General features: G+C 38.5%; 1 protein-coding gene across 9 annotated transcripts in view; it reads right to left on the reverse strand.

Annotated features, from left to right (window-relative positions):
* AFG2A (AFG2 AAA ATPase homolog A) overlaps nt 1-14130 on the reverse strand; it is a 309664-nt gene extending 295534 nt beyond the window's left edge. For 4 of the 9 annotated variants that reach the window (XR_011537212.1, XR_011537213.1, XM_070609147.1 and 1 more), the window contains exons 1-7: nt 13904-14130; nt 9345-9466; nt 8104-8261; nt 3889-3947; nt 2639-3283; nt 1561-1690; nt 1236-1292 (exon numbers count right to left, since the gene is read on the reverse strand). Coding sequence is in view for 5 of the 9 variants with exons in the window: in XM_070609147.1 (XP_070465248.1) it covers nt 1236-1292; nt 1561-1690; nt 2639-3283; nt 3889-3947; nt 8104-8261; nt 9345-9466; nt 13904-14066 (1334 nt within the window). In the remaining 4 variants the exon portion in view is untranslated. Of the gene's footprint in view, nt 1-1235; nt 1293-1560; nt 1691-2638; nt 3284-3888; nt 3948-8103; nt 8262-9344; nt 9467-13709 lie in introns of all 9 variants that reach the window. The other 5 variants (XR_011537215.1, XR_011537214.1, XM_070609149.1 and 2 more) reach the window with 5 other exon arrangements.
* Between the last annotated feature and the right edge of the window lie 31 nt (nt 14131-14161).

Here is a 14161-nt window from a genome sequence, read left to right on the forward strand (position 1 = left end):
GAGAACAGTCTGTTGCTCATAAGATGAGAGTCTATGCCCAGAGAGAACTTGCTCACTAGTGCCCATTAAATTGTTATGCCAGGATCAATTCAGAAGCTGAGGCCAGAGATGTTGTGCCTTGGAGGAGATTTAAGTCGAAGGGATAAAGAGCAGAAATGCTCTCCTTTTTTTACCTATTAAAAAAAGAACTTTCAAGATGATTAATTCTCCCATAAAAAGATGAACATTCTCTCACAAGAGGAAGCCTCTACTGCCAGGAACATAACAACAAACCAGGAACATAACCACTGATTCTCAAATCTTCAGTATTGGGACTACAAACTAATTTCACCTACTATCACTGGAAAAAAAAACTTTAAAAATGGAAGTTCTTTTGATAACAAGGTAGTACTTATGATAAGTTAAATACCAAAGCAATAGTGGAGACATAGCCATATTATGATTATTACATTAGACCAAGTTATAGACCAAATTCTAACATTTCTTGCAATGTAACATGATAGCCTAAACTAAAGAATAATCAGTAAGAATCATTTTAAAGAATAGAAGATTTATCCCTTTGAAGCAAAAAACAATAAAGTTTCAAGCATGAAGGGCTACTAAAATATTACAGTCCACTAAGGGAACTAGATATACTAGATATGCCTAAGTACCCAAAAGAGAAAATCATAAATTTATATGCTCAAAGTCACATGACATCAAACAACACTCTTAATTCTTTTACTTTGTGATTTTTTTTTAATTGAGATATAATGGACATTTAATATTATATTAGTTTCAGGTGTACAACATGATTCAATATTTCTATGTATTGTGGACAGTCAGCATCTGTCACCAAACATAGTTACAAAACTTTCTTTCTTGTGATGAGAACTTTTAAGACCTACTCTCTTTGCAACTTTCAAACATACGCAATATAGCATTATTAACTATTGTCACCATGCTATATATTACATCTCTGTGACTTATTTTATAAATGAAAATTTGTACCTTTTGCTACCTTATCTATTTTAATAACTCATTTACCAAACTTCCAAAACAATATTAGATAGAAACAGATTAGACAGAGCTTCATTAGATTTACAATCTATTTCTAGTGCTATCACTATTATTTCTGTACTATTCTTTCATGCTTCACATAAAGTGTTAGTATGTCTACTAACACTTAAAGTTAGTTATACTTTGATTAATACAGCCTTGACTACTAATTCCAAACATCTAAAAATAAAGAATACCGCAGAGTGGCTTCGGCAAATATCTGACGTAATCTTGCTTCAGTCTCCCCATAGAATCTGTAACAAATAAAACACATTTAAGGACCAATTCTGTTTTTAAAGCTTTGTCTATAAAAGTTCATCTCACTTTTCAAATATTTCCAGAAAACTTAAAATTACTTTCAAAATTATTCTCCAAACAATTTTTATATACATTAAAAAGCAAATTTAAAATATTCCAACATATGAAATACCCAGACAGAATACTACGCTGCCATTTTTTTAAAAACCACATTTAGGAAGTATATTTAATAATATTGCTTATTCTATTAAATTATGCACCTACTTGCTTATAATTTCAGGACCATTAATTATAGAAACATAGGCTCCGACTTCATTGGCAACAGCCCTGGCAATCATTGTCTTTCCAGTACCTGGCGGGCCATAGAGTAACACTCCCCTAGGGGGAGGAATTCCTGGAAGAAAAAGAAGAGAACACTGAATTCAGCATTACTAGGTTTCTTATAAGTGTTATCATATGACTTCAAACACGAGTTATAAAATATAAATTTACTTTGCATCACAAAACTAAAGTAAGAATCAGACCTTCTTTTTTCTCCCCAAAAAGATGCACTCATTAGTCCAAACATTGACCTCCAGCACTGACTTTCTCTCTATGGACCCAACCAGGCCAGGCACATTGGCAAAAAACTGGCTGGACACACACTCTGTTGCCATGCCCCATCCCATGCAGCAGAGTTCAATGATCAGAAAACAAAGCTCAGACAACAAGGACATCCAAAGGCAAGCTACCAATCCCAATTTTCATCCAACTAGCTGTCTCAGAGAACAGAATAACCATTACTAGCAAAATACCAATCCAAGGGTTCATTTATATATGTAAAGGTTCATGAAAAAGGAAAGAGTAGAGAAAGAGATGGTAGGCACCAAACACATGCAGAGGATCTGGGCAGTAACTATACAGAGGAAGTCCTGAGTTTCCTAAGAGCCAAGTCACTCCCTCAACCACTTGCTTCAGTGCAAAGAGATCTGCACACAGCTACATTTCCTAACAAAGAAGTTTTATCCAACATATTCGAATGTTTGGTTTATTTCTTTAGTCATTACAGCTGATCCAGCACGACAAGATACTTATTCTAGATTCAATACAAACAATTGTGGGAGTATGCAATTAGAAGGGACAGGCTGCAACTAACTCACATTACAACCTAAAGAAACCAAGCACAGAAAAAGGCTCTCTCAACTGGCCTCTCCCAAAGCAACTCTCACCTCCTACCATACCTATCACTTAGGAAAGAAAAACGGGAAAAAAGGGTGAGCGATCATTAGATAAGTGGAATGAGCCAACTGCTTTTTAGTTTGAATTTAACACTTTGAGGTGCAATACACTGAAGAAATCATACCATAGCTCTTGAAAAGTTCCGGCTGTTTGAGGGGCAGTTCAATTATTTCTCTAATTGCCTTCAGCTGACTATTTAAGCCTCCTATCATGTCGTAAGTTACTTTGAATTGGTTGTCTTGCTCTTTTGAATTTGTACGAATCTTTGTAAAACTGACTCTTGTTGTTGAAGAAATAAAATAAAAAGTATCAGTGTTGCACTTTGCTCCCAAGCTGGCTGACTTCAGCAACCTCTCTTTATTGACAAGTTGTTCGTTTCCTTCTCTGGCAGACTCAAAACTGCATGTAAGGCCTGTGGCTTCCTCTAATCCAAGTCCACCATCATCCCCAGGACTCTGGGTAACATCCAATAAAATGTCACCAGCTTTCTTTATCATTCTGTCATCTACTGGTTTGCAAGGAGTACTGCTTGATGTTGGGTCCTGGGGCTCTTCCAGATCTAGCTGGCTTAGTTGTACAGATATATCAAGGGTACTGGTTTCTGTGCTGGACCATTTAGAGGTCATTCCCTGAGTATCAGTGTCAGAGTCACTCTGAGGCTTTCTCAATATCGTGCCGTCTACCCCTTTCACTTGCAACACTTGCAACTTGCACGGTCGTCCATAGAATGTACAATACAGAAAGTTGCCTGGTAAAACAATCTTGCCATCTGGAAAACAATTTATTAAATATACATGTTAGCACAATTTTTCACCCTTTTAATGTTTAAACAGCTATTTATTTCATCTATTAACAAACTATCTGACTGAAAAAACTAAATCAAAGATGGGAGCATTTATAAAATAAGTGTTGTGAAAAATAGAGGACCTAATATTCCCATTGGTAGAAAACTATCTGGAGGTAGAAGGATAAGATGATTCTTTGAAATCCTCTACACTCAATGCATCTAGGATACTATCAACTATATAAACAAATAATCAGCCATTCTATGTTCAATAATGAACTAACCTGACAGCATATCTAAGTCAGCAAGCCATGATAACTTTCCTACTGGAAAGAGAAAGAGCTCAAGGGTTAAAAGTCTCAGCTCTACTATTGACTTTGTCCATAGACAAGTCATATATTCTCTCAACTGCCAATCAACTGGGGGGAAAAAATCTCTATCTCAAAAGGACATCAATTCATTGAGGAGAATATTCTCTACACTATTTTGAAGAAAACTATTATATATACAGGACCTCAAAGACACATTACTTTATTTGCTGCTACCCTGCTTCTCAAAATTTAAAAAACTATTTAAAATATATGTCTCACCTAGTTTTCTCAGAAGACAACCAGTCAATTGCTCTTCATTAATATCCACATTTTTGTCACTGTAAAAGGGAAATAAAAATCAGCACTAAGTACAACAGAAATTAAAATGTAATATAAAATGACATGTACACAGTTGTAATGTAGATCTAATCAAAAGAATAACTAGTTTACAACCTGGAAATGATTTACACAATTTTGGAATGATTTACACTTTTCAGATACTTCTTATAGCTGTGAAAATATGATTTGCAATTTGGTATCCTAGTGGCTAAACGAGTGTTCTTCAAAACATACGGTACTATCCATGAGTGGATCATGAAATCATTTCAGTCAATCTCATTCAGCATTTTTTTTAATAGACTACAAAATGTCAGAGTACATCACACAAAGAAAAGGTAAATATTGCTTTGTAAAACATTACTTTTTACACATACATGCACACACACATATCTATATACTCATGCGTATATAGGTACATATACGTGACTGTATACGTGCACTTTATCTGTGGATGTATGTGTACAATGAGTCATAATAAAAAATACATTTTTTATGATGTGTCATAGTCAAAAATATTTGAGAAACACTGGCCTAAATTAATCATTCCCTTTCTCAACTTGCCTAGTTTGAAGAAAGGCTTTTATTAAAAGCTTACTTGACTCCTTTTGTATAATTTATAAATTATCTTTCAAGAAAATCAAATCCTTTATAGTACATTATCTGAAGAGGTAGAAATAAGAGAAAGGAGGGTAATGGTGCCATGGAAGTTTATTCTGAAGAAAGAGCATGCCTAAGAAAAATGAGAACTCCTTCTTCTGACTAATAACTGTGTCTTCCAGGAAGGTTGCTTGTTTGAGTACAGAAGTAGGCACACTAAAAATCATTGTAAAGAACTATGTTCCTGGAGAGTTCTCAGAACATGTGCATTTTCCCTACTTCTCCATGTGTAAACAAGCCTCCATCAGCAGAGGATGCCTAGAGTGTGTGAGCTCTGTTGGTAATCAGTGGAGGGGGGATAGTTTAGCTCAGGAAGGGGTGTGTTAGCAAACCATCTGGTCAAAATCTAAGCCTTATTCTTCAGTCACTTTATCAGTAACAAAACCAATATAGCTGATCATCATTATTTATGGATTCCATATTTGCAAATTCACCTACTTGCTAAAATGTATTTGCAGTCCCAAAATCAACACTAGAAGAGCTTTCCCAGTCATTTGTGGATGTGAGTAGAGCAAGTAAAAAATCTGGGCCACCCAACGCTTTCCCAGCTGAGTTTAAAGAAGGCCTCTTGTTTCAATTCGTGTTCAGAGATGACAGAGGATGGAGAGTGGAGATGGTAGGGGGCAGTGCAACGCAGAAGAAAAAGTTCCAGCTCTGGGGCCAGCTGGAGGGGATCTGAATCCTAACTCTGGCATCTGTTAGTCGGGTAGCGTCAGGCAAGTCACTTAACACTCTTAAACCGCCCCTTCTTTGTAAAATAAAGAAAATAGAACCTAGGGGAATGATGAGTTGTTTTAAGGATTTAAGACTACAATCTATGTAATATATATATATTTATATTTATATTATATATGTGTGTGTGTGTGTGTGTATATGTGAATATATATATATATATATATGCGCCCCAAGGAGTAATGGTTCAGTATTTGCTAATTCAGTGTTTGTGGCAACTTTATAGAACATTAACTACCACAAGTAACAAGAATTGACTGGGTGTTCTTTTAAAAGAGAGAGAGAGAAATAGAATAAGCAGGAAATCTCATGAGTCAAATGTATGTGTCTCAAATGCTTAAATTTACTCCTGTTTACAGAACTCTGAAACCAGTTACACTTAAATTGTTTCTATTTATTAAACTCTGAAAAGAAGATACTTACAAATATGTACAAGAACAGTAAAAACCACTCAACCAGTTTTGTTTTTACAAAAAGAATGGGTGCAGATAAAATTCTTTCCACTAGAAGGAGCTCTAACCTTATTAATAAAATTTTTCAGATACAACTGAAGGATTTAAGCAGCAAATTAAAATTACTAAATTTTCTTAGTGGAAATTAAGTTCCTTGTCTAACTCTGCTGCCACATTTGAAACATAAGATTTTTTCAAAATGAAATTTTAAAAACCAAGATGCAATTAAAACATACACAGTCCCTCTACAGTAACAAGCAGCCGTTATGAGCTGACTGCTGCGCCCTCAAGAGGTGGGGCTAGTTGCAGGTCATCAAAAATCCAGTCAACCGGTTACTGCTAGCTGCAGCACTGCTTTACAACAGTCTGGATAATTCCTATTTAATCTGAGTAGTACTACTAACTAATCCATAAAATAAACGGGCAAGTTACTTCTCCTCACTGAGCCCATTTCCTCCTCTGTAAATAAAGGGGTGAAAATGGGTAACTTGCAGGATGTGTAGAGGATTAAATGAAAAAATAAAAAGGGAAAAAGTGTGTGTGCCAATACACAGCTGGTGCTCAACATATGCTGTGTTCTCTCTTCTTTTCTGCTTTTTATTTTATTGCCTGTTAAAATGCTATTAAATGCTCTGAAAACATTTTCCAGTTTTTAAATATGTAGAAACTCAAGCTTGGAATCTACAAAAGTAGCAAAAGAGAAAAAAACATTTTAAAATCAAGCTAACGACTGAAAAATGTTTTGTGATTCTCGCATAGAATGTAAATATACCCCCCAAATTGTTATCTAAGGTGTTATTAAAGTATTAAAAGATGCTTTTTTTTAAATGAATTTTGATAAGACTTTTTCATGCAAACTGAGTCAAAAGCCTATTAGATACAGAGTATCCAAGATGATGGGTAGTATACTTTATCGATAAGGTGATTCGAACAATTAGTATTTGGTGAGGAACTATTTTAAAATCTGATAGAAATGGATGTTTTACTAGATTGAATAATCAGAGTTAAAATATACAACTAGGTACTCTGCTTGAGCAGTCTTAATTAAAACTTGTTTTTTGCCTACTCACAGTAATCTACCCCCTTCTTTACAACTGTAAAAAAGATAAGAAGCCCCAACTACACTGCAAACCAAGATGAAAAACATTGTTAAATATCCATCAGCAATAATTCCTCTCACCTAACACATCAGGGCATACTCTCATCATATGTCATTAGAGAGTCCCTAGTCCATTACTACATGGCACACATCTAGCTTGTTCTAACACAGGAGGCCACTAGCCACTCACCACATGGGGCTAGCAAGCGATTAAAATGTGATAGGCCAAACTGAGATGTGCTACAAGGGTAACATACACACTGAATTTTGCAGACACTTTGAAAAACATCTTATTAATAGTTTTCTATAGTTAATTACGTGTTAAAAACAGATTTTACAAATACTGGTTAAACGAAATATTACAGGGGCCAGCCCCATGGCATAGTGGTTAAGTTCAGTGACTCTGCTTCAGCAGCCCGGGTTCATGGGTTCAGGTCCCAGGCACTGACCCATACCATTTGTCAGCCACTACTTGTCAGACCCATGAATAAAGTGGAGGAAGATTGGGCCGGCCCTGTGGCACAGCGGTTAAGTGTACATGTTCTGCTTTGGTGGCCCGGGGTTCACTGGTTCAGATCCCGGGTGCGGACATGACACCACTTGACAAGCCATGCTGTGGTAGGCATCCCATATATAATGCAGAGGAAGATGGGCATGGATGTTAGCTCAAGGCCAGCCTTCCTCAGCAAAAAGAGGAGGATTGGCAGCAGATGTTAGCTCAGGGCTAATCTTCCTCAAATAAAAAAAAAAAGATTGGCAACAGATGTCAGCTCAGTGCTAATCTTACTCAGCAAAAAAATATACATATATTTACTATTAGAATTAATTCCACCTGGGGCTGGCCCAGTGGTGCAGTGGTTAAGTTCACACATTCCGCTTCAGCGGCCCGGGGTCTGCTGGTTCAAATCCCGGGTGCAGACATGGCACTGTTTGGCAAGCCATGCTGTGGCAGGAATCCCACATATAGAGGAAGATGGGCATGGATGTTAGCTCAGGGCCAGTCTTCCTCAGCAAAAAGAGAACTGGCGGCAGATGTTAGCTCAGGGCTAATCATCTTCTTCAAAAAAAACAAAGTAATTCCACCTGTTTCTCTTTACTTGCTTAATATAGCTACTAGAAAACGCAAAATTAAATACGTGGTTCACATTTGTCATTCTCGTTATATTTCTACTGGGCAGCATTGCTCCAGACAGTCACCAAAGAAAAGTGCCAAACCTGAGTGCCACGTCCATTTCCTCAGCCTGTAGCACAGCACCCAAAAGAGGCTGGACCTGGATGGCATCACCAATCCTCACACCTATGTTCTTCTGTGCCATTTCACTCAGGCCAACCTTGCCTCCAGGAAATCCTGACACAGGCCAGGCTGTATAGACCTGCCCAGAACACAGGAAATAAAAATATGAGAAAATAAATATTCAAGTATATCGTTAATTTATAAGGCAGAAAGCTAAGCACAGCCAAGTACGTGGATCTGCAAAACACAGTCCTTACCCCAAAGGAGTTACAATCTGACACAAGTCACAAAAACCTTTTTTTATAAATATTACACTTTTTGTGAAGATTAGGAATGATCCCACAGCAAAAATGGTGGAAGATTTGAAAAGTGGATTTAGGAAAAGACACAAAGGCATTAACAGATGATAAGAAAGAAATGAGAAAAAATACTGAAGGCAAGCTAACTGTAAGGTAATCCAGCCTGGAGCATAAACTACATCCAGGAAATAGTGAAGGAATGGGCAGAAGAGCTTGGTGGGAACCTAAATCTCATCAGATTTAAATGTTAAGGGAGAGGAGCAAGGATTTCTAGCTCAAATTAGTGGGCTGAGCTCATACATTGACAGTGTTCCCTTCCACAAAACACAGTAAAGGATTTTTAAAAGTCTAAGCCCAGAATAATGAAAAGAATGGGAAGCACGCCATCAGCAGACAGAGATTTCAAAACATTTCCAGAGGACCCAAGTGGATGAGAGAACATTGAGAGATGAAGCAGCAGCAGAAGACCTGGCAGAGGCAGCCAGGGGCCAGCAGCAGGGAAGAAAGCCAAGGTGCCAACAGTGTTCCAGGAGAGGTCCTGGGCTTGGAGTCTCAGATATGATGAATGGCAGCAAGGACAAACACAGCTGAAAACAAGTAGGGTAATTAAACACTGGTACACAAAAGAGATGACCTTCAAACCCCCAAATAACGTTTCTGTGGAGAAATATAACTAATAGACTAGGAGAAATAGGGCTGATAGTGAGTGTGTCACTACCTCCTGAGGAAAGGCCTCTCTCTACATCATGATGTTTAGGTGCTGCTACGCCCAGCATAGTCGCAGACATCAAAGTAGGGAAAAGTTTATATAGATGTGAGGGTCTTTTAAAATATAGTTTTTAATTTATTCCGGCTTGAACTAAAAATTAAAATCAAAAACATCTCAATTCTTTCTAAACTAAGGAAATGAAAAGGACTCTTACCTCTTGCTTTCCATCCAAACTGGTAAGCAACACTGGTCGACCTATACATATATTTGCAGACTTCATAGTGTTGAGTCCAAGTTGAACGAGGGAATTCTGGAATGTTTTAGGAACTTTGTCATCTATCATGAAGGAAAAGACAATTAGTTTTGTAATATTTTGTAAGTGCAGTTAAAGCATGCTTTCTTTTGGAGTAAATAAAAATCCTCCATCCACACAGCCACATGAATACAATTACCATACCCGGGAAACCACTGTTCCAACTCTCCTTATTTTAATAAGCAGAATTAAAACCAAACCTTTTGAGGGTCCACTGATAATATGAGTGCTAACTAAAAAAGAATATTTTATGGGTCGTTACTAGTTTTCATTCTTTAAAAAAAATCTCTAATTGCATTAAGAACTGAACATACTTGCAATAGGGCTTTTCATACTTGCACACTGAGCTTCTCCTATTACAGATGCTAAGTTGAGTCAGCTACTAGTATTCAAAGGCTTGAATTAGGGCACTGGCACTCATCTGGCTCAAAAGGATTAAACTTTGCTTCCACCTCTGGCCCACATGATAGCAATCAGATATTTTTCTTTTCTGTTCCCAAGAATACAAGGATAAGACAGTAACACAGGTCTTTTCCAGCGACTGAAACGAACATTAGTGCTTTCAACTCTTGGCCAAAGAAAGGGCCCAGAATTCAGCCCAATTGGCAACGTCTCTGAAAATGATGTGCTAACATCTCTACCCTTTCCCACCCACCCACTCAAGCTCTACATTTGGTTAGATATCCCTCCTCTGATTCTCCCAGCACTCTATGCTGCCAGATACTAGCATTTATCATCCTAATATTCATTTGCTTTACAGTCTGACTTTCTCCTAAACCGTATGCTGCTTTGGGGCAGGAATTTGGTCATATTTATCTTTGTATCTTCAATGTCTTGTAGTTCATCAAATAAGGCAGTTGTATAATAAATATCAGTGAAATGAATGAATGTAGTAGATGAGTACACAATATTTTTCTTTTCAGCAAAAAATCCATCAAACACTTAGGAAATTTTAACCTGCCACAAACTTTGTTATAAAATTTATTATAAAAAATTTTATTAGACACATATACCATAATCATAGAGCTCTAATATTAATTTTTCCTAAATGTCAGAAAAACAGATCTTTTGTAATTAAAAAGGAAGTAAATCAATGAAAGCAAAACCAAGAGGTATGTCTGATTTACATTATTCTCTATCACTACAAGGTAATTTCCCAACACATTTATTCTCCTTCTGGCAGCAGATGAACAAATCTAGAAAAAGAAAACACCTCACAGAGCCAAGACTAACAGTACTGTGTGAAAAATGAAATAAGCTGATTTCATAATATGAGAGGCTCAAAAGAAATTCAACTTTCCCACGAACATTAGGTCTATCACCAATGGAGATCACGTTCAAATTCCCATCCACTGGCCTTGTTTCCCAATATCTTGTATTCTGTATTCTCTGTTCACAGCATCCACATCTGCTCAAGCTGTCTTCCACACAATTCCCTTCACTAGTCCTCATTCCTCCAATACTTGAAAAATATATTGTGACATCCACCTTCCCCATTAACTAAATTTACATCTGTTGAGTACCTTACGTGCCAGATTAACTAATGAGATAGTAACAGTAATTTCAAACTACCCACCCTTCATTTGTTCATTCAGCAAATATTTACTATGTGCCTACTATATGGCAGATACTATGCTAAGCAATGGGGATACAAGGTGAAAAGAGCAGACACAGTTCTTGGCCTCATGGAGCTTACAATCTAATAGGATGAGAGAGTTATTAAACAATCACTGAGTAACCGTAGAATTATAAAATAAGATCAATGCAATGAAAGAATGACTAAGGGTGCTGGGAGAGCCTATAATGTGGGATCTGATCTAATTTGGAAGTATCAGAGAATGCTTCTCCAAGAAAGTAATGTTTAAATTCAGATCTGAAGGAAAATTAGGAATTAACTAAATGAAGAGAAAAAAAGAATTCTCAGCAAAAAGAACAGCATGTACAGAGGTCCTGGACAGCAGGGAGCATCGTGCATCTGAGGGAAAGAGCACAGGCAGAGTGGTGGGAGAAAAGGAGGGATCATATAAAGAAGTTCAAGAGCAGCGAGCGCAGTAGGCTGTATCAAGCTGCTGGTTTTCATTCTGACAGCAACTGGAGGCAAGTCAGGGGAGAAAAGCAAGGTCATGACAAGATCTTCATTTTAAACAATTGTCCTGGTTGCAGAGCAGAAAAGGAACTGGAATGGAGCAACTAGTGTAGAAGTCCAGGTGAGGGATGATGGTGTCTGAGATGAAGGTGGAAGCAGTAGGAACGGAATGAAGAAGAGGAATGTGGGAAATATTTAGGTGATAGGCTTGGTGGTGGACTGAATATGTGAGATGTGAGAGAGAGACGTGTCGTGGATGACTCCTGGGTTTCTGAATTTTGCAATGGGAAAAACTGAACAGGGCTAGAGCTTGTTTTGTTGGAGGAAATACGAGTGCACGAGGCCAGTCTTGATGCACCTTTGAAAAAGCCAAGAGAAGAGGTATAGTATAGTGCTATTCAAAGTGCAGTTCACAAACTATTTGTTACTGCTTTGTGACAGGATAAGCACAGAAAATGAGAAGCATTTAGAAGCTTCTATTGCACTTTGATAATTTTATATCTGTTGAATCTAATAAAAATTTATATTTTTTAACTTATTTTTCTAGTAATTTATTTTTATTGTATTTTACAACAGTGCTGACCTGCGACATATCATAAATTTAAAAACCTTCCCTAAAGAATTTGAGCAGCATTGGTCTAGAAGACAGCTGGATCAAGACTCAGAAATAGTATAAATTACAAGTATAAATCTGAAAATAATGAGGATATAGATGGAAAACTCTGGGCATTGGAGGAACTTGGGCAAAGAAAGAAGACTTACAGAGAAAAAAAGAGGACTTTAAGACTAAGAATTGAGGAACTTCAACATCTGACCGTCAAATGGAAGAGGATGAGCCTGCAAAGAAAACTGACAAAGTACCAACAAAGGATGGAGAAAAACTAGGAAAGTTTAATAACATAAAAGTCAAGAAGTAAAGTGTTCAAGGAGGAAATGGTGGACAATGCCAAAAGCTGTTGGAGGTCAAGTAGGGCAAGCAACGAAAAACTGTCCATTGGTTTTATCAACATGGAGATGATCTGTGACCACGGCAGGGACAGTTTCCACCAAATGATGGGATGGATGTCAAATACGAACAGCCTAAGGAGTATGTGAAAGATGAGGAGGCACAGCCGGCTCCATTTCAGAAATGTGGAAATGAAGAGTGGAGAGAGAGAGGGTGGTGGTAAGAAGAAAATGTGGAGCTTTTGTTCTGATTTAAGATGGATGATAAATCAGCAGGTATAAATGTCAATGGGAAGGATGTGGTTGAAAAAGAGATTTGATTGGGGCTGGCCCCGTGGCCGAGTGGTTAAGTCCGTGCGCTCCGCTGCAGGCGGCCCAGTGTTTCGTTGGTTCGAATCCTGGGCACGGACATGGCACTGCTCATCAAACCACGCTGAGGCAGCATCCCACATGCTACAACTAGAAGGGCCCAAAATGAAGAATATACAACTATGTACTGGGGGGCTTTGGGGAGAAAAAGGCAAAAATAAAATATTTTAAAAAAAAAAGAAAAAGAGATTTGATCATGCAGGACATAAGCTGTCCTCTGATTCCCAAGGAATACTGAAACACTACGTTAACTCTAAGAGTGTCTTGAGGATTTGCATTAAACCTAAAAATCTTGACACTAGTTTAACCTGATCCATTTTTCAAAGCTATCACACATAGGTTGAACACATAGAAGCTTTACCGACCAAATGACTTTTCAGATAAATCCGTTCTCCCAACTCGAGGGTACCGTGATTTAGCATAAATGGCTTTAGAGTCAAACACATCTGGACTCAAATATCGCCTCTGCCACTTAGTACCTGTGTAACCTAGAGCAAACCACGTTTTCTTCCTCTGTAAAATGGGCATCCTAACACAGTACCCATCTCCCAGGGCTCCTGTGAAGATTGAATGAGATTTGTATGTGACATACCCAACCTACTGCTAAGACCAGGGTGCAATTAATAGCTGCTATTAAATACTAGAACCTGTGTAGTAACAGCAGGAAAAGGCACCTTCATTCTTAAATGCACAATAATGTCTCTTAGGAAGGATGTATCCACATCTTTCCTGAACTGGGTACTTAATTTTTTTAGTGTATGTATCCTAGGCTCGCTAGAGATGAGCAATTTTGTAGTTAAATACGTCGTTAATCTTAAATGAGGCAAAGTCGTTTCAGGACAACTTAGAAATCCAAACCAATTTACAAAAGAGACAGCTTGACTTGGCCACGGATAAGCCATCGCAGGCGCGGCTTGGGGGCCTCCGGACGGCTGGGCCGTTCACGGCCGGGCCTCGCGCAGCTCTCGAAAGCCCCTGCAGCCACGGGCGGCGTCGCCAGGCCCTCGTCCTCGCGGGCTGCGCCCCCTCGGCCTCGAGTCTCCCTCTCAGAACTCTTTACCCTTTTCTAAGAAGTTGGTCACCGCCAGAGTCCCGGCCACCGCCGCGATGCCTGGCCCAGCAGGAGAAGCCGAGGCCCCCGCAGCACAGGGAGCAGCGGAGGGCGAGAGCGAACCACCCTCTCCGCTTCGGTTGAGCCGCTTTCTGCTCTTCTTGGAAGACATGATCAGAACGCTGCCTGAGAGAAGCAGCGGCAAAGCCGGCTCAACGTGCGCGCTTTACTGTGAGGAAGAACTTCCGGAGCAGAAGTCAGCGAGGC

The sequence above is a fragment of the Equus przewalskii genome, chromosome 2, assembly GCF_037783145.1.
Source record: "Equus przewalskii isolate Varuska chromosome 2, EquPr2, whole genome shotgun sequence".
NCBI lineage: Eukaryota > Metazoa > Chordata > Mammalia > Perissodactyla > Equidae > Equus > Equus przewalskii.